This window comes from Stigmatopora argus, chromosome 17, assembly GCF_051989625.1.
Source record: "Stigmatopora argus isolate UIUO_Sarg chromosome 17, RoL_Sarg_1.0, whole genome shotgun sequence".
In the NCBI taxonomy this organism is placed as follows: Eukaryota; Metazoa; Chordata; class Actinopteri; order Syngnathiformes; family Syngnathidae; genus Stigmatopora; species Stigmatopora argus.
The window spans coordinates 2,767,364-2,791,289 of NC_135403.1; the positions used below are offsets into that span (position 1 = coordinate 2,767,364).

Here is a 23,926-nt window from a genome sequence, read left to right on the forward strand (position 1 = left end):
TCCTTTTGGGGTCCCCTGCTTCGGTAACTGATTTAGTTATGTAAAAGCATAAATTTCACAGACATTCTGTCTCCAAACCAAAAGATAGCTAAGAACCTACATATAGATACACATTATTTTAAAGCAATGAAAGAATACATGTGATTATAAGAAATATTTGTATTCATAGGGAACCAATATTTTGTTGAAATCTCTGTGTTATTGATCCCCTTTTTTCTCTCTTACGCTCATCTAGCTCTAGCTCCTATTATCGAATCTCGAACAGAATGCACACACAGCAGTGAGACAGGAACAAAGACCCACTTTATTAAACATCTCAGCATCTTTTAAGCAGTACAGTGAAGGACATCTGCCATCCTTCGTCATTGCCTCAGCACCGTCTAGTATCTTTAAGGTCAGCCTGACACTGGCTCACAAACACATGTTGCTATTGGGTACAGTAGGTGTTATCTAGACTAACAGGTGCCTCAATATTCCACAATATTCCCCCCTTTTGTAGTTTCTAACTACAAACAAAATGTGGCAGGCCACAGTTCAGATCAGTTAAATTCCTTAGACTTCCAGTCCACGTCCCGATGTTTCCACTTTTATCACCGCCCAGAGGATTACTGTGCCTCTATTAGAACGGCATCCGGGGTCCTCCGATCCCTTTCCTTCAATCACCCGCCGATGATCAGCACAGTGTCCGCTGGGGGAACCTCAGGATAGAAAAGTCGTCCTGAGATAGTGGCTCATCACGCCACATGTTGGAGTTGGGCGCCCGCTCCGTCCCTTCCCATTGTCAGCCTCCCGGATGGATCCTCTTTGTTTACACTTCCACGAGTAACGTTTATTAGCAAAAGTCAGTTAGGAGTCCAGACCGTTCTTGCGCTTCTTTTCAGACCAACTCAGGCTATCAGGAGTAACGCATTTACTTCGTTGCAAGCAGGTATGATACTGAAAATGATCAGCAGAGAAAAATCATTTGTTAAGCAAAGCGTATTCTTCGTTGCAAGCAAATGTATAATAATATGAAATTCAATCCGGACATTCCCAACCTTTTATCATTTATTTGCATACAATCTAATACCCTTATGCCTATATTTTTAATAACTCATTTTTATGACGAATATAACTCCACTCGGGAGGGAATGTGCATGTCTGCTCTTTACCCGAATCCCCTGTTACGATCGCGCCGCGTCGTCACGTCGCGATCGGGAATATATTAGGACCCATCCGCGGGAAACGGGAGTTGAATCAAGGCAGTTGGCTTCAAACGACATCATTTAATAAATCAACAGGGATCTATAAATCAACAATTGCTTGGAAACAAAACGGCAGCATGCTGAGCGCATGCTGGAACAGAAGTAATGATTCGGCAATGGTACTATGACTCATTGTTCTTTAAATAACAAAACAGGAAGCAATTAGCAGATTGACTGCAGCTGCTCTCTGATGGCACGTCAGGAGAGACAAACAGGCCGCTCCAGACACTCTGTCTCTTCACCTGTTAGTTACTAGTATTTACAGGGTTTTAACATCCTCGTCCCCCGCACGCAATCTCCTCCATTCGGACCCCCCTCACGAATGGACCCTCATATGAATGATTCCCTCACATTTGGAACCCCTCATGAATGGACACATTCATATGGACTCACCAGAGATGTCTTCAACTCTTTTTGGTTAAGTCTTCAACCGTCGGGAACCCAGGCGCTCAGCTGAACTCCAGCCCGCAAAGGGTCTTAGATGCCGTGGCCACGGTCTTTTCCCAGATGTTGACTAAGTGCCTGGATTCCTTCGGTATATTGACTCCCAGTCGCAACGGACCAATATGTTAGGTTCACCAAAAGGCATTCCCAAATGCACGCACAAATATAGAGAAAAGACAATCTTCTGGATTTTTTCTTGCAAAGAGAAATCGAACCGGTGAGGTTTAGTCCCCGCTTCGTTCCGTCGTCATACGCTTCTTTTCTTGTTTATTAACTTCAAGGACCCTAGTTACAATGGACGTCTCAACTCTCAAGTCAGGGGTGGGAAACAGAAGTGAGACGTCAAATAGTCAAAACAAATGAAGGTTTGAGCTCCGTTCTCATCGTCCGGGGGGCGTCCCCGCCAGCCCGTGAAGAGACGAGGGAGGCGCCGGTCCGGCGGGCGTCCGCGCCAGCCCGTGAAGAGACGAGGGAGGCGCCGGTCCGGCGGGCGTCCGCGCCGGCCGGTAACGAGGCGTGGGAGTGGCCGGCCCGGTGGGCGTCCGCGCCGGCCGGTGACGAGGTGTGGGCGTGGCCGGTCCGGCGGTCGTCCGCGCCGGCCGGTGACGAGGCGTGGGCGTGGCCGGTCCGGCGGTCGTCCGCGCCGGCCGGTGACGAGGCGTGGGCGTGGCTGGTCCGGCGGGCGTCCGCGCCGGCCAGTGACCAGGCGTGGGAGTGGCCGGTCCGGCGGGCGTCCCTGCTGGTCCTTAAAGTGCTGACCAAGCCCCCTTAACAGACACCAGAATCTTAACAGACACCAGAATCTTAGAACGGTCGTCGGGCACCTTACCCTGGCTGCTCGGGGGGCCGCCTGCCCCCTCGGCCGGGAGGGCCGGAGAGTCGCTCTCGCCGCCGCCGCCAACCCCCTCGTCCAGGGGTGCCAGAGAGTTGCTCTCGCCATCGCCGGCCCCCTCGTCCAGGGGCGCCGGAGAGTCGCTCTCGCCGTTGCCGGCCCCCTCGTCCAGGGGCCCCGGCGCGTCGCCGCCGCTTCCGGGCGGGCAAGAGCTGGGCGGGCAAGAGCTGGGCGGGCAAGAGCTGGGCATCCAGGAACTGGGCAGGCTGAAACCGGGCTGGCCAAAACTGGCCAGGGAGAAACCGGACAGGGTGAAATTAGGCAGGTGGGGACTGTACACCCAGGAACTGGGCAGGCTCGTTCTGTTACGATCGCGCCGCGTCGTCGCGGCGCGATCGGGAATATATTAGGACCCATCCGCGGGAAACAGCAGTTGAAACGAGGCAGGTGGCTTCAAACGACATCCTTTAATAAATCAACAGGGATCTATAAATCAACAATGGCTTGGAAACAAAACGGCAGCATGCTGGGCGCATGATGGAACAGAAGTAACGATCCGGCAATGGTACTATGACTCATTGCTCTTTAAATAACAAAACAGGAAGCAATCAGCAGATTGACTGCAGCTGCTCTCTGACGGCACGTCAGAAGGGACAAACAGGCCGCTCCTGACATCCCCCTTACTTGCAGGTCAGGTCTGAAAAAGGAAGAACTAAATCAATCTCATCCAATTCACTTTCATATTCATCATAGTCATGGACATCAATGACCTCACCACCAGTAGGCTGTATAATAAGTGGATACGCTTCTTGCAATTTGGAATTTGTAGGCGCATTTGCCATGATTATAAGCAATGTTCCCTCTAAGCTGCGCGCATGCGCAATTGCGCACTACTCTCGTCTTCTCCCAATTTTTTTATTTTTTATTTTTTTAGCTGTGAGGCCGTCGTGCGAACCACTCATCCGCCGGGCCACCCATTAAGATATTAATCATTACATTTTATTATTACTAAATCATTTCTATGTAGTAGACATACACCTGTTTATGGCAGGTGTGATACTGGTGTGTGCCCATAGCGAGCAATGATGATGTTGCTCACACCGGTACTCAGTGTGCTCAGGGAGGTTGTCTTTCTGCCCAGACAAACAAAAAATTATAGGGAACATTGGTTATTAGTCAACTTAACAAAGTGCGTAAGCAGGGGATAAGACAACGCCCACACAATGTCAAAGTAGTAGCAAAAACAGCCATTGAGATCACCACAGAGAGGGCCAATTCTTAATAAATAGCCAGACTGGCTTCCCCCGTATGCAAATTCACTAATTCTCACCAGTGAACATGTTATATTCATATCAGTTAACGTTCAGAAACAAATGAATAAATTTATATTTCTTAATAGAATTGAACCAACACTCCCCATGTTTGCAAGGATTCATATTTTAAGCCTGGCTATATAACTGCGCCCTTGCGGCAATTAAACCACGTGACATTAAAATGCATACTAATCAAGGACTTCAAATTCATTCAATATTAAGCATCGCGTTACACATTAAACCAGTTGTTTTCAATAAAAATACTCCATTCTAGTAGCTTTTGAGAGAATTTAACTTTATATTGTCTTTGTAGTTTGTTTATCATCTCCTATAAACTTTTCTTCCAATAAAAATCTAGTTAAATTTCTATCAATTATCCACTTCAACATCAAAAGACAAAAACAATTACAAAAACAATTTACAGTTAATTTCAGACATTACTTGCAAGGCCAATTTAGTTACATGCAAATACAATCAATTTGGATAAATGTAAAAGTGTTAACAAAAGCAAACTGAATCCAAAGTTAGTTCTGGTGAAGTTCAAAAGATGCGAAAAAGAAAAAAAGGTAAGAAATTAACTGAAGGTAGGCTACTTCACTAACCAGAATTCTGAAACAAAAAAACAAATAAAACCAAATTCAACTTAGTCGCCAGAAACCTGTCTCTTTAAAGTTTAAACCTTTGACTTGAAAATCGTGAAAAATATGATTTAAACAGAAAACAATACCTTAATATTCATGGTTAAATTGTTCCTTAGAAGTTACTATTCATTAACAAAATATTTGCGGTACATCATATAGCTGTAGCTAATTGTAAAGTCCACTCATTAAACCTGAACAGAAAAGCATTTCAAAACCTGAACTTAAAAGCATTTCAAATAGGCATTCATTCCAAATCTCCAAATGTCACCACTTTCTACAATAGTTTAGTCCAATTTAGCATAATAAAAACAATTGTTTCCTCTTTGGTGATTTATAAATGAAATGTTGCTGTGGTTGATCTTCCTTGGTATTGATGAAACATGTGGGATACTCTCTGAACATTCAAATTCAAAGACATTATTCATTTTCCACCTAGATTTTTAAATCTTAGCAAATAACTCTTCTCTTTTTATCACCATTGAATTTGCAAGACTGATTTTGTCAACACATTTTCCAAAATTACATATATTTATCCTCTTTTCCCAATTGATATTTCTGACGAAATGTCCCCCTGTGGGTAGTGAATTAAATTCAATAAGCAATTTGCACTTTAAAATCTACACCCAAGCCAAGCCAAAATCTGGCCATTTATGACCCAGGCAAAGACTCAATCTGCCTGGCAGGGCGTTGTGGGATGAGAAACAAGGCTCTTTTTCCATTAAAACATATTTCCCTTTTTCGTCCAAATAAATCCTACATTCAAATGTATTAGTGCTTACTATATTTTTATATTAATTCATAATAATTTTGATAATAGACTCTTGGGCTTTTGTCAAGGTATCCCGATTTCAGGTCCCATTTATTCCCATATATTGGAATTGTGAGTTAGCAAATTAGTTGACTGGTATTATTTTCAATATTCAATATTTTCACACCTCACACAGGCTCGAAAACTCTTACATTATTTTCCCAGTCTAAATATTTACCTTATCTGATTGAAACAATTATACCAGTTTCTAAACATCTGACTTGTTGCATTCGCATGTGTATTAAGTTAGTTATTAACTATGCTTCCCTTAAGTCTGTTGGGTCTGTAAAACAGCTTCAGGAGCAGGCACAGAAAGAGTGAGACCAATTTGAAGGAGATAAGTTTATTACCGGACTGCAGGATGGGTAGAGAGCTCCAACAGTTGTGAACGCACAACCTGTTGTCCTTGCAACTCTCTCCGAACAAACAGTGGGTGAGTCTTATATATATTCAGACAAAACAGAGCACAGTCTCTCTGACAATGACCAAACTTGCAGGGCAAAGTCTGATTAATCAGTGTCAGACAGTTAAGTGTTTGTGTTGACATGTCAACCATTCACAGGGCAAAGTTTACGATGCAAACAAAGTCTCTATGACAATGATGTTTTTATACTTACAAAAGCTGATACAATATGAACAAGCCATTGCAAAGCAACTTTGTCATCTTATCTTACAAAGTCAGTCTGCAATCAATTATTTATATTATTAACTCAATTGTAACCTTTTAATATAGCAAGTTTAATTTGTCCAATTCATGTTAGCAGACCATTACTTTTGTTGTATTTGCCTTGTCATCTAATTCCCATTGCGTAGTGAATAATGGTAATTTGTATGGTCTAACCCAGGGGTCGGGAACCTTTTTGACACAGAGAGCCATAAACAATTCCTATTTTCAAATTTTATTCCTTGAGAGCCATACTCAAAATTTAAGAGTAAAAATGTGAAAATGAGATGTGATTTTTTGGGGGTAATTTTACCACTTTTAAAGTACTATAAATGAATCCTTTTGACAACACTGTTCAGCAGTTGCTAATCAATGAAAATATGCATGCAGAAAAGTCTAATGAAAAAAAAAGATGATTGATGTTAGAGGAAGTGTGAGCGCCATAGTGCCGACGTGACGCTCCTATTGGTGCATTCGGGACTCGGCTCTGTCACCAGCAGTTTAAATACATATTTTACCTCACAGGTTAGCGAAGAGCCACATGCACCCATCAGAAGAGCCACATATGGCTCTCGAGCCATAGGTTCCCTACCCCTGGTCTAACCAATAAAATTTGTCGGAAATTTTGACCCATTTAAAAACATCTATAATAAATAGACAAGACTTCTCACTGTCATTTAATTTGATAATATCCATACGGAGTCTTTGAAATGGATATATTTTTGGTGGGATTGACCACGCCTTGGTCATGTATTGCCCTGGGGATTATGTGGAACACCGATCAAATAATTCCTTCCAAGAAATTTTTAATTTTTAGAAAACAAATGAACCCAAAAGTTGTTTAGTGGCGCTGCATTCAGCCCAACACCCATGAGACTTCCCATGAATCAATATAGCAGCCCACCCATGAAGGTTTATCTACAAATTTGACAGTTTTTTCCAGTGCTCCCAAAATCCCCATTTCGCTGAGCAGCTTATTTGTTCATTCACTCCTTAAGTTTCAAATTTTGACTTTGCTGCTGCATTTCATTAAACTTTAATATGATAAAATATTCATGCCATAATCTGTTGGTGCCATCTCAGAAAGGGCTTATTGGCAATTTCAAAAATATATTCCAAATTTCCAAATATTTTCCACCTTGCTATCTGATAGATTGATTATATCTCGGTGGCCAGCCAATCAAAAACACAAGAAGACGGACAACCATTCACGCTCACACTCACAGACAGGGGTAATTTAGAGTGTTCAACTAGCCTAGCATGCATATTTTGGTTTGTGGGAGGAAACTGGTAAAAAACCCACAAATTCTCGGTGGGCACCATGCGTACCCCACACACGATAAGGTTGGAATCCAATGCAATAGTCGAAATGCAAATTTTCCATCACAAGTGGAGACTGCCATCCCCATGAAGGGCTTCTTCACAGACCCCCCCCCCCCCCCCTTTTGCTGTCTTATCGGCAAAATCATTCCCGAAAGAAATACGTAATTAATGTATTAGGTGTGTGCGCCACACATAGAAATTTGTTTTGGAAGTCCAATTGCAGCCGTTAGCCACCACAGTTAGTCAGCATGAGCGACTGCCATGCCAGTGGCTGCGATTAACCATTTGTTTGCCAATAATCCAGTATAATGGGCAAAATTGTGACACATTGAAAACACACACCCACACACGAACATTAAAACCTTTTCCATAAATTATTGTTTTTTATTAAGTCATACACCTCTGTTATTGCTATTAGTTTAGCTGTTTGTGCATAGGAACGAGGCAGTAATAGCGTTGCTTCTAAAACTTTAGTATTAGTATATAGGTCAATATATTGTATCCTGTTTTACCAATTCTATTAATTCTTAGATAACCCGTCTAAATAAAGAATTTTTCATTATTCAGAGGTTGATATTTCATAATTTGGAAATGCTAATGTTGACCATATTCCAGCACTTGTTTTATGCCATGAAAGCCCTGCTAAATTTCAAGTGTCTAGTGCCAAATAGAGCTAACAGGCTTTGCCGGGCCCCCCTGCTTATTTAGAACCAAAAGACAGTTGTTGCGCTATAAAAATTCTCTTGGGGGTTAGATGAGAAAGGACATTTTCAGTTACACACATAGCACAGCATACGTGTATACAATTATGTACAGGTATGATACAGTAGAATTTCAGCACTTCAAATCAATCAAGAAAAATCTACAGGTATGATATGAGAAGCAACTCAGCAGTTCAATTCAATCAAGCCAAAGCGTCAAAATAAATCAAATTTGATATGGGACTTGAGCTGGGAAACAGCGCCATCGCGTGTCCAAGCATGATTAATACGTGTCTACGTTACTTTAGGTTTTACTGGCATCAGCAGACGTAGCAACAGTTGAGCTTTGTCATTGGCCCGGAAAAAAAGGGTAGATCGCATAAAGTTGGCTCCTTGAAAAGTAGATCTTTGAGCAAAAAAGTTTGAGCACCACTGATTTTGAGGAATATGTTGAAATGGAGGGCGGCCCAGTGGGGCAAGTGGTTAGCGCGTCGTCCTCACAGCTCTGGGGTCCTGGGTTCAAATCCACCTGTGTGTTCTCTCCGGGCCTGCGTGGGTTTCCTCCAGGTACTCCGGTTTCCTCCCACATCCCAAAAACATACATGGTAGGCTGATTGAACACTCTAAATTGCCCCTAGGTATGGGTGTGAGTTTGTATGGTTGTCTGTCTCCTTGTGCCCTGCGATTGGCTGGCACCGATTCGGTGTTTCCCCTGCCTTTGGCCCGGAGTCAGCTGGGATGGGCTCCAGCACCCCCCCGCAACCATAATGAGGATAAAGCAGTTCAGAAAATGAGAAGAGATGAGATGTCGAAATGGAATTCTCTTTCATGGGGACCCTGAAAAGTGAAAGAAAACATGAAGCAGGTTTTAAGGACATCCAAAATCAAGGGTTTTTGTCGTTTTGTAGCTTGACGGTAGAAGCCACTTTAAAAAGCAGATAAATGCCGCATATGCGCCTGCGTAGTGCTGCAAAAAAACGTAATCGTTTGTGGTCTGAAAGTTTTGCATGTGTTAAAAAACTGGGTCAAAGGTCAAAACTGCGACCTCGGGTCGATTTGAATCGATTTTTTGAAAAACCGAAGGCGAAATTCAAAAATTGGGCCCTGTAATGACACAATTCACTATTGAAGCTAACCATAGTCGAAAACCGTATTAAAATCGGACATAAAATGTGGAAATGGCGTCCAATCCATATAAAATGGCTGTTTTTGGAAGTCTCCAAAATCGAGGGTTTTTATTGATTTTTAGCAAGACGACACGAATGACCTGGAAAATTAGGCACCTGCAATGTTGTCCTCTTCATGGTGGTTTTGATTTGAAAGTTTCGCAAGTACCGAAAAAAATGGACCAAAGTTGCACTTTTTCAACCTCAAAAATGTGACACCCTGGTACAAATATCGCTTTTCTGAAAAACTGGAGTCCTAATTCGAAAATCGGCCGCGGTGCATCCCTAGAGGCATAAATTTGCCAACCTTTGGTGAAAACCGCATTAAAATCGGACTTACGGTCTTGTCTCCATTTTGCTCAGACCTCACGGACACGCATACACATGCGCACACACATTCTCAGAAATAGTAATATGTATAGATTTCCAAATCCCCTCAAATTTGTTTTAGAAATAGGAGCAACACTCCTGTTAGGTTCACCAATAGGTATTTCCGCACAAATAAAAGAGACAGCACGATCATCTTTGGGTTTTCTTGCAAGAGAGAATCGATCCCGACTCACCTTCGTCCAAGATCATTCCAAAGAATCGAATCCTCTCCTGCCCATTTACCATATTTTCACAACTATAAGGCGCACACAAAAGTCTAAAATTGTCTCCAAAATAGACAGGGCGCCTTATAATGCAGAGTGCCCTGTGTGAGCTCCGAGCTCCGAGCGCCCCGAGTGTTTATATCCAGAAGATAGGGCAGCCACTGATATTTTGTGCTGTCCTTACCACTCTCTGCAGCCTCGTTCTATCTCCCCCAGTACAGCGACAGTACCACAGAGTGAGTGTTCAGGTTCTTCCTCATCAGAAATTTCAGGACGTTAAGCAGCTGCTGGGTCTCCTTCACCATTGCCGCAGTGTTTTTGTCCATGTGAGGACCATTGCTAAAGAGGGATGCAGACGCAGTTTTGTTCTTTCTGAATTCCAGGATGAGCTCCTTGGTTTTGGCAGTGTTCCATGTCAGATTATTCACTGCACACTACCCTTCTAGATTTTATAAGTCAGTGTGTTAATTGATTAATTAAGATGAGCATTGTGTGTCTCATTTTTATGTCATTTGTCTTTGTAGGAGTTCCACTCATTGATGGTGGAACTGTGAGACTCCCACGACTCATTGGTCTTTCCAGAGCTATGGACATGATTTTGACTGGACGCCCTATCGGCGCGCATGAAGCTCTCGCGTATGGACTGGCAAACAGAGTGGTCCCAGATGGAGAAGGTAGGCACACAGTCTGGCTCGCAATTATCCGGCAACCTTTAATTTATAAATCACTGATGAGTTTTATTGTCGAGGCCTTGGCATAATGTATTACCTCTGTTTGGGAATGGCTTGTTGGAGATTTTGGCTTTTGTTTAAGTCTTACTTGATCCTTATTTAATCTGTTCATGAATGGAATTTTAGTTCAGTTTTAATGTTATTTTGCTGTTGGTGTTACGGTCGCGCCGCGTCGTCGTGGTGCGATCGGGAAGGGATTAGGACCCAGTCGCGGGGAAGCAGGTGAGAACAAGGCAATTAGCTTCAAAACAACAACTTTAATAACTTAGGAGGGCTCTTACAAAACAACGAGGACTTGTGAAACGGAAACGAAACCAAACCGGAAACAGGAGAACAAGTGGTATCGAGGGGAAGGGTAGCGTGGCTGCATGGCTATGGAATCTACGCAGTGACATCCAGGAATATGCAGGACGATCCGACAATGATACTAAAACTCATTGGTGTTTAAATACAAACTCAGGAAGTAATCACAGATTGATTGCAGCTGCTCTGCCTTGACGGCAAGCCAGGAGGGACAAACGGGCCGCTCCTGACAGTTGGCCAGGAATCCAGAGTCAATGTATTTTTTTTCCAAGAAACTCAATTGTTCTTATCGGAAGAATTGTTGATACGTGTTCTTTATGTAACAATGTTTAATACTTGTCGTGTAGAAAGTTGCTCGAATGTGAACATTGCTGATGTAAACCTAGACAGTGGACCCTGCCTATCTGCGGGGGTTATGAACTGCGCATTGCAGCAAATATGCTAAAACCGCCAATACCTAAATCCTCCTTAAAAGTCCTGACAATGCCTTTTTTATGTCTAGGCAAACATTGTGAATTTATGGAACCTCCCCAAAACTGCTCAAAATGGCTTGTGTTGATGTCTAAAACTAGGCTATGAATTCCAACACTTTATATACACTTCTGACCCATTTGTAGATAGTTTGCAAAAATATTGTTGTAAGGTCTCCTTTCAATGTTACAGATGTGTTAACCATGGGTGAACAAATTGGTATGAAAAAAATTCTCAAGTGCAAACTTTTATTTCTCATCAGCACAGGTCAGTTGCATACACATGGAATATTTGACTGTTTTTTGTTCCTTCTTCAAAGACAATGATCTTTAAAGGGCATTTTTCACTTGACATGTTTTAGCGTGTTACTTCTATCTTCAGCCAGTGGCGGGCCGTGCATTTCACACCTTGGCCTTCAGTAATGCTACGTGTGAATCAATCCAAACCTCAATAAGTATTTTGTGGCTACAAAACCTTTACTGCAGCTACAGCTGCGACACAAATACAAAAGAATCAATAATAACCTCAAAAATTGAAATATAATTTAGGAAAATAGACACATTTTACTCACCAAAAATTATTTTTATTTCTACACAAAATCCACCCTCCTTTCTTTCCTCAAGAAGATCTCAGTTACTCTGACGTACAGATTACCCGTGCGTTTCAGGTCCATCAAGAAGTTATTTTCTATCGCCATCAAAGCTAATGCTGAAAGTCAAATCTGTCCTCTTGTATTTCTGGCATAAGTTTTGATTCTATTTAGGGCTGAAGAGTCAGTTCGACAGAAGCAGTGGACACGGAATGGTCACACCCAAACACACTAATGTGTACAACTGCCCCATGCTCTCACACAGATATTTCTGATGAAGGAAATCAAGGAGATCAGTGGGAGATTTTCCTGTAAAAAACATCCATGGCACACATTACAATCAGTTCTGTTCTTAGCAGAGGCAGATCGAAAAGTGTTCTGTGGCTCTGCGTTAAGCCGGATAAGGCGGCATGTGGGAAAGTTCTGGTATGCCTGAAACTTCTGCGGGTCGAAGAGGGAGAGAAACATCAGTCTTTCGTGGTCTTGAAATCTGGTCTGTGTCTGGCAAATAATATTGTCCAGAATCCTGTCGTGGAGTTGGTGGTAGTGCGCGCGAGAATCTTGCGCTTGACCTCTTCGTGCGCTTGGAGCACTTGCACTGCGTTCAGTGGCCTTGTAGACTTCCTCATATCGGCCCTTCTCGCGTTCAACTGGGTCTCAAAACTCCTTTACTCTTGCAAGACAAAACTGTACATCCAGTTTGTTGTCTGAATGCTCAAAAATAAATAAATAAAATAAAATCAGACAGGCTTGTCATCATCATTGACTAGACAAAAGCCTAATTACATCATACCCAGCTGCGTATGACGAAATTGCTAGTGCTTCTCCACAAAGTGCGCTTTCCCAGGCAAAAGCCCAACCAAGTGATAGTTTCAGATTCGCTAGCACTCTGCCGTGATGGATACATCACATCACCTCCCGAGCGCAACCAAATCCTGGCCGTGGCCGGATGATTCGCTGAAAGACGTTTCGCCGACGGACGTTTGACAGAGGGACAGGTCGCCGAATGGACGTTCCACCGAACGGTCAATCGGCCGAACGGCCGAACGGAGCTTCCGCCGAGTGAAGGTTTCGCCGGCGCGCTCGCCCCGCCCCCGGATCATGTATGTACAAGTTTTGCAACCTCGGCCTGCGGGCCATATAAGGCCCATTAGGATTTTTAATCTGGCCCGCCGAGTATGTAAATCATATCCCTACGGTCATCGGAGGGGTTTCTCCCCGGGAACAGTGCTTCGTGGGCGGATTTTAATGACACATGCTGAGTTTCATTATCGAGCTCCATATATCTCCCGAGTTTGAGCACTTTAAAAATCGGCGGGGGTTCCCCCGAGCCTATCCGAGAATAGTGCACCCTGAGCGGACTGGGTTGGACGATGCCCCGCTGAATTTCTGGAGCTCCAGAATTTTTTCAAATTTGAGCCCCACACACATTGGAGGGTTTTTTTCACCGAGCACAGTGCTCTGTGGGCGGACAGGGGTGACACATGCCCCCGCTGGAATCCTGAGCACCATATTTTTTTCCAAGTGTGAGCACCACATACATTGGCGGTTTTTTTTCTCCGAGCGTATCCGAAAAAACGTCCATATACGACCATTCGCCAAACGGCTCAAAATGCGTTTAATGATTAAATACAAATATTAGTATTTGTATTTAATCATTAAACGCTGTTTTCGGCTGGATTTGACCGAATTTGATGTTCTTAAAATGGCCGACAAGCGACGACTTCGAGCTCCGTTGTCTCACAACGTGCATCGGACATCTAGTCTGTATACACGAAGAATATGTGAATTTCCTTTGTCTTCTTCTAAATAAAATACTAGTATAAAATACAATACTAGTATTGTATATACAAATACTAGTATTTGTATTTAATCATTAAAGGCATTTTGAGCCGTTTGGCGAATGGTCGTATATATATATAGACGTTTTCTTGCCTTATCGCGACATCACGACATTTTACCGAGGAATTCACTTCCCTGGGCTCGGTTCTAATGTCCAAAGAGCTCCAGTATTTGTATTTGATCATTAAATGCTGTTTTAGGATGAAATTAACATGAGTGCTGTCATTATATGCTGTGTACTTGTATTTAGAAATATGCCCAGCGGGGGGCAGTACATGCCCTTATTATTGCGGGGGCCAGGCAGTACATGCCACTGTTATTCCTAAATGAATGTTATCTGTAACGGCCGTAAATGGCCCGCGGGCCGAGGTTGAAAAACTTGTACACACGATCCGGGGGCGGGGCGAGCACGCCGGCGAAACTTCCGCTCGGCGGAAGCTCCGTTCGGCCGATTGACCGTTCGGTGGAACGTCCATTTGGCGACCTGTCCCTCTGTCAAACGTCCGTCGGTGAAACGTCTTTCAGCGAATCATCCGAGCACCATCCCGGCGACTGCGAAAAGGTTTGCCTCGCCGATGCCAACAAAGAATAAAATGGATCACTTACCTCCCACTGTCTTCTTACTTGCCTTCAGTCAGCCAGCAGGAGGCAGATCACAGCCCAACGTCCTTCATGTTTCCTCACCCCGAAGTTATTACACAGAAGGGATTGTGTGTCGTGCTACTGCAAATTCAGAGTCCTGATGGCTGTGGGAAAAAAGCTGTCCTTAAGCCTCTTTGTCCGTACTTTGTGAGACCGGTAGCTTCTGCCAGAGGGCAGCAGCTGGAACAGGTTGTGACCAGGGTGGTACGGGTCCCCAACAATGTTCCCGGCTCTGCTGAGGTAACGAAGGCTGGCAATATCTTCCAATGAGAGCAGAGAGCAGCCGACGATCTTCTGGGCAGTGTTAATCACTCTCTGCATGGCCTTTTTGTCTGCTGCCGTGCTTCCAGCGTACCACACTGTGATGCAGTATGCCAGGATGCTCTCCACAGTGGCTCTATAGAAGGTTACCAGAAGCTTAGTGTCCAAGTTGTTCCTCCTGAGTACCCTCAGGAAATGGAGTCGTTTCTGGGCCTTCTTCACTACTGCTGTGGTGTTTGTAGACCAGGAGAGCTTATGCGTGACGTGGACCCCCAGGAATTTAAAGGACTGGACCCTGTCTACACGAACTCCATTTATAAGGAGTGGGGCCAGATCTGTGCTCTGTTTGCGGAAGTCCAGGATTATTTCTTTAGTTTTCGTGTTGTTCAGTGTGAGGTTGTTCACCGAGCACCACCAAGAGTTTGTTGACCTCGTCTCTGTAGGCCGCCTCATCCCCTCCTGAGATGAGTCCGACCACAGTGGTGTCATCAGCAAATATGATGATGGAGTTAGACTGGTGGGTTGGTGTACAGTCGTAAGTGTACAGGGAGTACAGAAGAGGACTCAGTACACAGCCTTGAGGGAAGCCAGTGCTAAGTGTAATGGAGGAAGAAAGGTGGGAACCAAGTCTAACAGTTTGTGGTCGGTTTGTTAGGAAGTTCTTTATCCAACAGCAGATGGAGGAGGATAGTCCAAGGTGGGAGAGTTTGTCAGTCAGAATGTCCGGTTTTATGGTGTTGAAAAATGCCATTAAATGTGTGAAGCAAAAAACGAAATTCTAAATCATCCAGACGTGCTTTAAATCCATCAGCACACCGCACAGACTCCTCGTCGTGCTCGTCATGATGCTCCAGGATGTGATGAAACAGTTCTTTCAGAGCAACTCTCTTCTCAAATACTGTATTGACCACTCAGGATGTGTACTGCCACACGAGGCAGACGCCGTTGGCAGATTTTGTCCAGCAGCTGTGCGTCGAGGTGATCTCGAAAAAAATGCAGCAAAGCCATTAGGGTGAGCAAAAAATATCTTGCATTCTTTAAGCTTTGAGGCCCCCTGACTCAGTACTAAATTGAGCCGATGTGCATAGCAGTGTATGAATAAAGCTAATGGTGCTCTCTCCTTTACTTTAGCCCGCACCCCATTTAATCCAGAAGACATCACCGCTGCACCGTCATAACACTGTGCCACAACTTTACCCAGACATTCATTTTCCACCAAAAATTTAATGAAAGACCTGCAATGTCATCGGCTCGCTTTTCAAATTTTCAAATCTGACGAACCACTCCTTGACACCTTTGCCCATGACATAACGCAGAACCAGTACAAGCTGTGCTGCACTCTGGCCTGCTCACTCTGGCTTTGGCCAGCCTACTCTATCACTAGCCAATCATAGTTCGTGTTAGCGATGGCGTATTCTTACGCCTGCGAGAAGGCCTTGGTGTCCCCAACTCGAAATCTGATTGGTTAAAGCAACAGTTTTATCGATGCTTGTTTTATGCAGCAGAGCCTGCAGAACTGATTGTGAAGGCCTTAAGGCAGATTTCTTACCCATGCAACAAATAATGGCTGAAATGCTATTGGTTAAATGCTTCAATATGAAAACACACATCTGGAAGCAGTGCAACCAGGGGGAAAGCAATGAAAGGAAGCTGACAGACAATTTGGAATTATTTAATAAGTATACAGACGCTCCCCTACTTACGAACATTCAACTTACGAACAACGGTACATACGAACATGTCTGCAAATTGCGTTTAAGTCAAAAAATGTTCGTAAGTCCAATTTTGTATTTTTTTCCGAGTAGTGCTTCTTTCCGCCGCTAATACCGACGCCTGGCGCTGTGAGCGCTTAGCTCACCCAGCATCTACCTTCTTCGTTGCAATGCGGAAGTGCGTGAACGTATCTCCAGTGGGCAAAGAACCTTTTTCATTTGTATCATTAACTATCTCGTGCATCCATTATTGAATATGGTTGGTAAAAAGCGAAAGTCTTCTATTGAGGGAGTTGCAAGGAAGAGGCAAGCCATTTCATTTGAAACGAGTGGCAATAATAACGAAGCTTGATGCGCGTGAGAGTGGTGAGCGTTTCACTGGCATACAACTTGTCAGTACCATTTATAAACAGAAAGATCGAGCAGCAGGACCCAAATATTGAACGTTGCACAAAGTTTGCAAATCAATTGAATGATGCCATACAGTGCTTCCGCATCATTTATGATGAAAAAAAGAAGAAAACTGCAATCGTCGTTAGACCGCTTCTTTCGGGCAGTTTCTAATACATAAATCTCTCTCTCTATATATATATACAGTACTGTACATATTCTCTCCATTTTATTAAATGTTTTTTTCAGTACAAACCAATGCATGTTACTTATACAAGCCTTAAACATACAAATGCACTTATATCAACCTTCAATATACCTATATAGGCCTTAAACATAAATTATAATACAAAATATAGCACTGAATCAACTTACAAACAAATTCAACTTATGAACAATCGCTCGGAACCTAACTCGTTCGTAAGTAGGGGAGCGTCTGTACATGGACAAAACATAATTAACATCATTGGACAAAATATAATGAACTTCAGTCTATGATTCAGATATTTCTTAGGCCAGCAGAGAAGGCCCTGACTGCACACCACTGCCGGGGAATTAGCTCAAGTGGTAGAGCACTCGCTTAGCATGTGAGAGGCAGTGGGATCGATGCCCACGTTGTCCAATCAACTCATTCTTGTTGTACCTTGGATGAATTAGCAAGCTTTTTTATGAAAAGTTTATTTTAAATGTGTCGTCTAAATTTATCATTCATTCATTTTTAACACTGCTTATTCTGTTCACGGTAGCAGGGTGCTTGAGCCTATCCTAGCTGACTTTGTACGATGACAAACTATACCCTAAACTTGTGACTAGACTAAACCTTAACAGTCATTGGCCATTTATGATTCTTATTTCTGAAAACATTCAAAAACACAATTTTTTGCAAGAGTTCTGTTGCCCCAATTAGTGGCCATTGTTGTTATGGTGAGCAGATTGGACCAGAGTCAATACCTTCATTAAAGTTAGCACCCAGGCTTATCAAGGTCTTGAATGTATCCAAGACTTTGTCCTTGAGGAATTGATTCTTGGGAAGGTGTAATTTCTTTGCACATGAGAGCTAGCACCCTTGGTCCTCACATTCCCCACTACATGAGTGTTTACTTGTCTAAAATGCCATGGATGATGTCTGAATGCAGAAACGCTTTGAGTATCGTCACTTAACCTAAAGGTGAATTGTATTTAACAGACAGGTTGTTTATTCTGTTAGGACAATGCATAACTTCCACAAACATTAAGGACTCCACATTTGAATTTATAGCAGACCCATAAATCAAGGAAAAAGACAAATTACCCCCAGTTTCCAATTGCTACTTCACAGTGCCTTCATTACTAAAAGAGACAAGTGTTTAGAAGCATGTTTATGTTTTCCTGAAATTTAGAAGAACTGGACATTGCATGTTTGGTGTAACATTGAAGAAATTTGACCAATGTTATTGCTTTTATGTACGTCTTTAAAGAAAGAGACCAGACAGGCAGGGGGTATTTGAAGGTGAATTAGCTCAAATGGTAGAGCGCTCGCTTAGCATGTGCGAGGCAGTAGGATCGATGCCCACATTCTCCAACTGAAAACTACTGTTGTTCCCTTGGTCAAAGCATTGAGTCTGTTGTGTTTTAAATTTATATTTCTGAAACGAGTCAAAGGCAGTATCATTTTGCAGGAATTGATTAGGCCCATTGTGTACGCATTTTAAGTATTGTGGGCACAATGGAGCAGAGTAAAAATCATAAGTAAAAGTACCACTCATGCTTCTTAAGTGAAGGTAGGTCCTTTTCTAACCTGTTGTTATGTTGTTGAGGACCAAACTTCACCCATGCAAACTGGCACAGAAAGACATTACAGCGAATACACCTCATCGCCTATGTGGGAATCAATGGGAGTGACATATTGCCCCTGAATCTGTAGAATATAACAACTTTTTTTCTGGTGCCAGGAATGCACAGCATCAGGGGAATTAGCTCAAATGGTGGAGTGCTTGCTTTGCATATGTGAGGCAGTGGGATCGATGCCCACGTTCTCCAATCAACTCCTTCTCGTCATCCCTTGGATGAATTAGCGAGCTTCCTTTTTATGAAAATCTTATATTAAATGTGTTGTCTAAATTTATCATTCATTCATTTTTAACACTACTTATTCTGTTCAGGTTAGCAGGGTGCTTAAGCCTATCCCACCAGACTTTGTACGATGACAAACTATACCCTAAACTCATGACTAAACTAAACCTTACCTGTCGCTGGGCATTTATGATTCTTATTTCTGAAAACATTCAAAGACAATTTTTGCAAGAGTTATGTTCCCCCAATTAGTCATCTGGAAGCAGTGCAACCAGGGGGGAAGCAATGAAAGGAAGCTGACAGACAATTTGGAATTGTTTAATAAGTATTCATGGACAAAATATAATTAACATCAGTCTGTGATTCAGATATTTCTTAGGCCAGCAGAGAAGGCCCTGACGGCACACCACAGCCTTCAGCAGAGTATAACTGGTGTTGGTGTGAGACGTCTTCATCAGCTGATGTTCCATGAAGCCGTGATGTACCTGTCAAAATTGAAAGGCAAGAGAAAATTGCATGTAATTCCATTCAAATCATGCAACAACTCATACTATATAGGGGAAACTGAGCAGTTTCATCACCAGAAAAAAAGAACACAAGTGTGAGAAGTAGACAGCAGCAAGACAAACAAGAGCAGTAAAAGAACTAGCATAAGTCAGCCATCACTCGTGTGTGGTCGATTGGTCGCCGGTCTTTTGGTCGCCGGTCTTTTGGTCGCCGTCTTTTGGTCGCCGTCTTTTGGTCGCCGTCTTTTGGTCGCCGGTCTTTTGGTCGCGACAATGGGCGACCAAAAGACCGGCGACCAAAAGACCGACGACCAAAAGACCAGCGACAAAACAAGGTAAAACAACACGGTCTACGCATCAATAAAAGCCAACAATGGCCATGAGCAGTTTCACTGAGCCGACGTGTAAGTGTATAAGAGTTTGTATGTACTTGCGTTGTCCCTTTAAGAAGCTACGTCAGTCAGGGTCTTAACAAGTTCTCCAACAAAAAACAATAAAAGTCAGGGAAATTTGGAGCTTTTCTTTAGCCTAATAATTACTAGGGCATTAAGTATGACTAAATAGTAATTCGCAGTTTGTATTTAGGGAATTTGAGCAACGATTTAAACAGTAATTATCACTTACCTTCCGGGCGACCAAAAGATCGGCGACCAAAAGACCGGCGACCAATCGACCGTGTACCGCCATCACTGACCACAGCAAAAGGGAAAATCACATTATGGACCTGGAAAAAGCGAGAGTCATCCGCACCGAAGAAAGCCAATATTAGCGCTGGAGAAGCGACGCCATTGTAAGTAGGGACTTAGAACCATCAAATGGGAGGAGGTAGTGTTCATGCTCTCTACCACCTGGAGCAGCATCCTGGAAGGGTGCATGGACAGCAGAGGTCGTGACTTGCCTGCGAATTCTGACAGGTAAGTCATGCCTTAATGGGTCACACCAGTGACACTGATGAAAGGCGGAAATAACACGCCGAAACATGTCAGGTAAGAAAATGGCCGAAAAAGTTCATTGTCTGTGAAGAAGGAACAAAAACGGTCAAATAGAAGACAAAATGAATTTAATACAACATACACATTAAATACTTCTCTTATGGCATTGTGGTGGCTTTCAACTCAGGCACAGACATTGTTTTGGCTTAATTTTCTGGGATGCGAGCCATAAAAACCTAGCAATAATCGCTAGTCTCATATCGAGGCTGCATTGAATGGTAAAAAAACAGCTAGGAAAAATCTGAATAAATTATATCACCCTAGACTACTATAGGCTTATCTCTAGGCTAAACTATGTGGAGGTTACCATGCTTTTCTGTCGTGCTGTGCGGCGCAGCTTTGAGCCCCGACCTGAAAGTGGGGGGATGGACTGCGCCGGCATTGCGGCTTTGGTAGGTGAGTGTGACGGCCACCACTGCTGTACTTCTTCTTCACCTCAGTCGCCTGAGGATTACCCTCAGCAGCGCTAGAGCTGCCACTGGAACACGGATTAGTTCATCCAGGGAGTTGCCCAGGCCGCGATGGTAGCGTTCGGTCATTAAGGCCGGACAGCGGAGCCATAGGTGTTCAGACGACTCTGTTTCCTCGTCGCACAGGCGGCAGCGATCCGAGTCGGATTTCCCCACAAGGTGGAGCCAACGGCGGAGCAGAGGGTAGTGTCCACTGCGGAAACGAATCAGGTCTGTGCGGATAGGGCAAGTTCTTCCTCTGTGACTTTCGTAGTGTAGGTCTGCAAAAGGCAGGGGTGGGAGAGGGGGGGGGGCGATCTTCACGTTGGATGATGGCGCGTCTTGTGGCTGCGTCCGGGGAGGTATGGGTTTGGTCATCTGACGAGCCAAGTTTAGCTAGGGCATCGGCCAGGTCGTTACCGCATATGTTGCAGTGGCCCGGGATCCATAGTAGCTGTAGTCGCTTAGGCGGAGGGAAAGGGGCGATGTCACCCTGAAGTCTCCGAATGGCGGGGTCTTGCGTGTGGGGGTTTCCCATAGCTTGGACCAGTGATTTGCAGTCACTGAGGATGATTGATGTCTGCCAGTCTGCTGTTTCCCTCAGCCAGGAGAGTGCCTCGGTCAGTGCCACTTTTTCAGAGGGGTAGGAGCTGCTGCGGGCGCCAGTGGCACCATGCCATTGGTGGATGATTGCAGTCTCCTTAATGACGACGAAACCTGCACCACCGTCCGCAGTGCCTTCTTTGGTGGATCCATCTGTGAAGATCTGTAGGTCCGGTTCACCCATGCTTCTGATGAGCTCTTCGGCCTTATCTCTTTGGATGATGGTCGGCATGTGTTTAGAGACTGCAGTAAAGGCGGTTTGGATGGGGTGGGGGTAATAGTCAGGGTGGGCAGGGGTGGGAAGAGTATGTACAAGGGGTATGGAGTTCAAGAGCGGTAAGACGGGGAAGGGTCGAAGATCGCCAGTCTGGCTTCTTTTGTAACTGCATTTTGACGTTTTCATGGAGAAGGCGGTGTCGGGGATCAGAAGGAGGCAGCTGGTTCCAGGCATCAGCTTTAAGAAGTGCTTGTAAATTGAGGCGGGATGAGAGGGGTGTAAGATGTGCCTCATGTAGGACTGCTTCGGTGGGGGAAGACCTGAGGTGGTGGGTTATGGCGCGGGCTGCTTCCAGTTGGGCAGTTTCAAGGGATTTGAGGTGAGTTTGGGCCAGCCAGGGGGCCCATGCCGGTGCTGCGTACTCTGCGAGACTTCTCTGGGTGGCAATATACACCGTTCTAAGGTCGTTTGGTTGCCAACCCCAAGATGTGCCACTGAGTTTGCGGAGGAGATTCGTTCTTTTGGACATGGTTTGGCGGACTTTTTTTACTTGCTCCGCAAACGTGAGTTGTCGGTCGAAGGATACGCCAAGGAAAGTGGGGGTGGCGTTATGCTTGAGGGCGGCGCCATTTATTAAGATCTTTGGTTGCCATTTGGCCTCAGCTGAGTCCAGGCTGAAAAATGACGCCTCACACTTTGTGGTGTTAAGGTTTAGGTGTGCCTCGGAACTCCACCTCCAGACTTTTTCAACCTCCGTTTGAAGTCTGCTTTCCACCTCCTCTTTGTTCCTACCCCGACAAGCAAGATCCAGATCGTCTGCATAGGCGCTTACCAGGGTGGAATCATTGAACTTGTCGAGGAGGTCATTAATGTAGATGATGAATAAGAGGGGCGACAGGACCGAGCCTAGGGGAGCCCTTCTTTGAAGGTTCTGCTCCTGCCAACGGTATTGTTGATCCTGACCCTGGCTGTGCGATTTGTGAGCCAGTTGGCGATCCATCTGATGAAGCGGTAGGGGACCCCCAGGTCTGCCATTTTTCGTAAGAGACCTGTTCTCCATACCTGGTCAAATGCTTTGCTGAAGTCAAAAAAAGTTGCAAGCGTGCGTTGTCGTTGAGTCGACTGGAAGCCATCAGAGATAAACTGCGACAGTCGCAGGGCCTGGTCCGTCGTGCTTCTTCCCTTTCGAAAACCGGCTTGCCAATGGCTGAGAAGCTGTTTATCTTCCAATCACCAGGCGAGACGGTTCACGATGAGCCTTTCCATCGTTTTGCTAAGCGTAGAGGTGAGGGCGATGGGTCTGTAGTTCCCAACGTCCTTTGGTGACTTCCCTTTTTTGAGGAAAGGGATGATGGTGGCCACTCGCCAAGCTTGTGGACACCAGCCCTCTAGCCAGCTGGTGTTGACGATATGGAGTAGTTCGGGGAGGATGTTTGCCGGGAGATTTTTTAGAAGGTCCGGGGCTATGTCGTTGGGTCCAGCTGCCTTACCCGCTTTAAGTTGGGACAGCGCTGTCTGCAGTTCAGTATCGGTGAACGGGAGCTCGATGACTTGTCGCGGTGAGCCGAGCAGTCTGCGGGTAGCTGTACGTAGAGAACGCACTGCTCGTCTGCTCCGCTTGTCACTCTTGCCTCCGCTGACCGAGGCATATTCCCTGATAAATGCTGTTACCTTGGCTCGGTCACTCACGTACTCCTTGTTCTTGTAGACCAAGAACTCGCCAGATTGTTGTGTTTGGGTGCCTGAGAGGGATTTTACTAAGGACCAGGCTTGTCCCGTAGATTTTGTCCCGGCGATCTTGGCGAGGTGTAAGCGCCATGCGTTTCTTTTCGCTTCAGTGGTTTTTTGTTTGATCTGTTGACAGAGTGCTATCCATTCTTTCCTATTTTGTTGGAGGTCTCGACGTAGTCGATTCCTTTCGCGGATGAGGTCCTTCAGGTCCTGTGTCAACCATGGGAGCTCCTTCTGGCGGATAACTTTGACCGGTATTGTAAGTGCTGCTGCCTCTTTCATGTGTTGCACTAAGAGGGAGAGTTTTTCCGGGGCTGTGGCTGCTGCAGAGATTAATGGTGGGCGATCTATGAGGATGGTACGATACCTCTTCCAGTCAGCTTTCGAGAAGTTAGGTCGTACTCTTCTTTGTTGGCATTCGACACGGAGAGCACGGTTCCACCTAATCAGAATCGGTCTGTGGTCGGAGGTCATCTCGTCGATGGGTTCCCATTGCAGATGTTCGGCCGTGGTGGGGTCAGCGATCGTTAGGTCGGGGGCACTCATGCCTGCTCCTTGTTGGTATCTGGCAGTCCGTGTCCACACGCCGTCATTAAGGAGAGTTAGGTCATGGTCATCGACCCATTGACCCATTCGGGTCAGGCCGCTACAGGTCCTGTGGAAATTTCGTCGGCAAGGGTTGCAGACCAGTGGGGTGAAGTCACGA

The 23,926-nt window shown here is 44.7% G+C and overlaps 1 protein-coding gene across 1 annotated transcript in view; it reads left to right on the forward strand.

Annotated features, from left to right (window-relative positions):
- LOC144091764 (enoyl-CoA hydratase EchA19) overlaps positions 1–23,926 on the forward strand; it is a 56,535-nt gene that overhangs the window by 19,836 nt on the left and 12,773 nt on the right. The window contains exon 6 of the mRNA XM_077624380.1: positions 10,254–10,403. Within this exon, the coding sequence (XP_077480506.1) occupies positions 10,254–10,403 (150 nt within the window). The remainder of the gene's footprint in view (positions 1–10,253; positions 10,404–23,926) is intronic.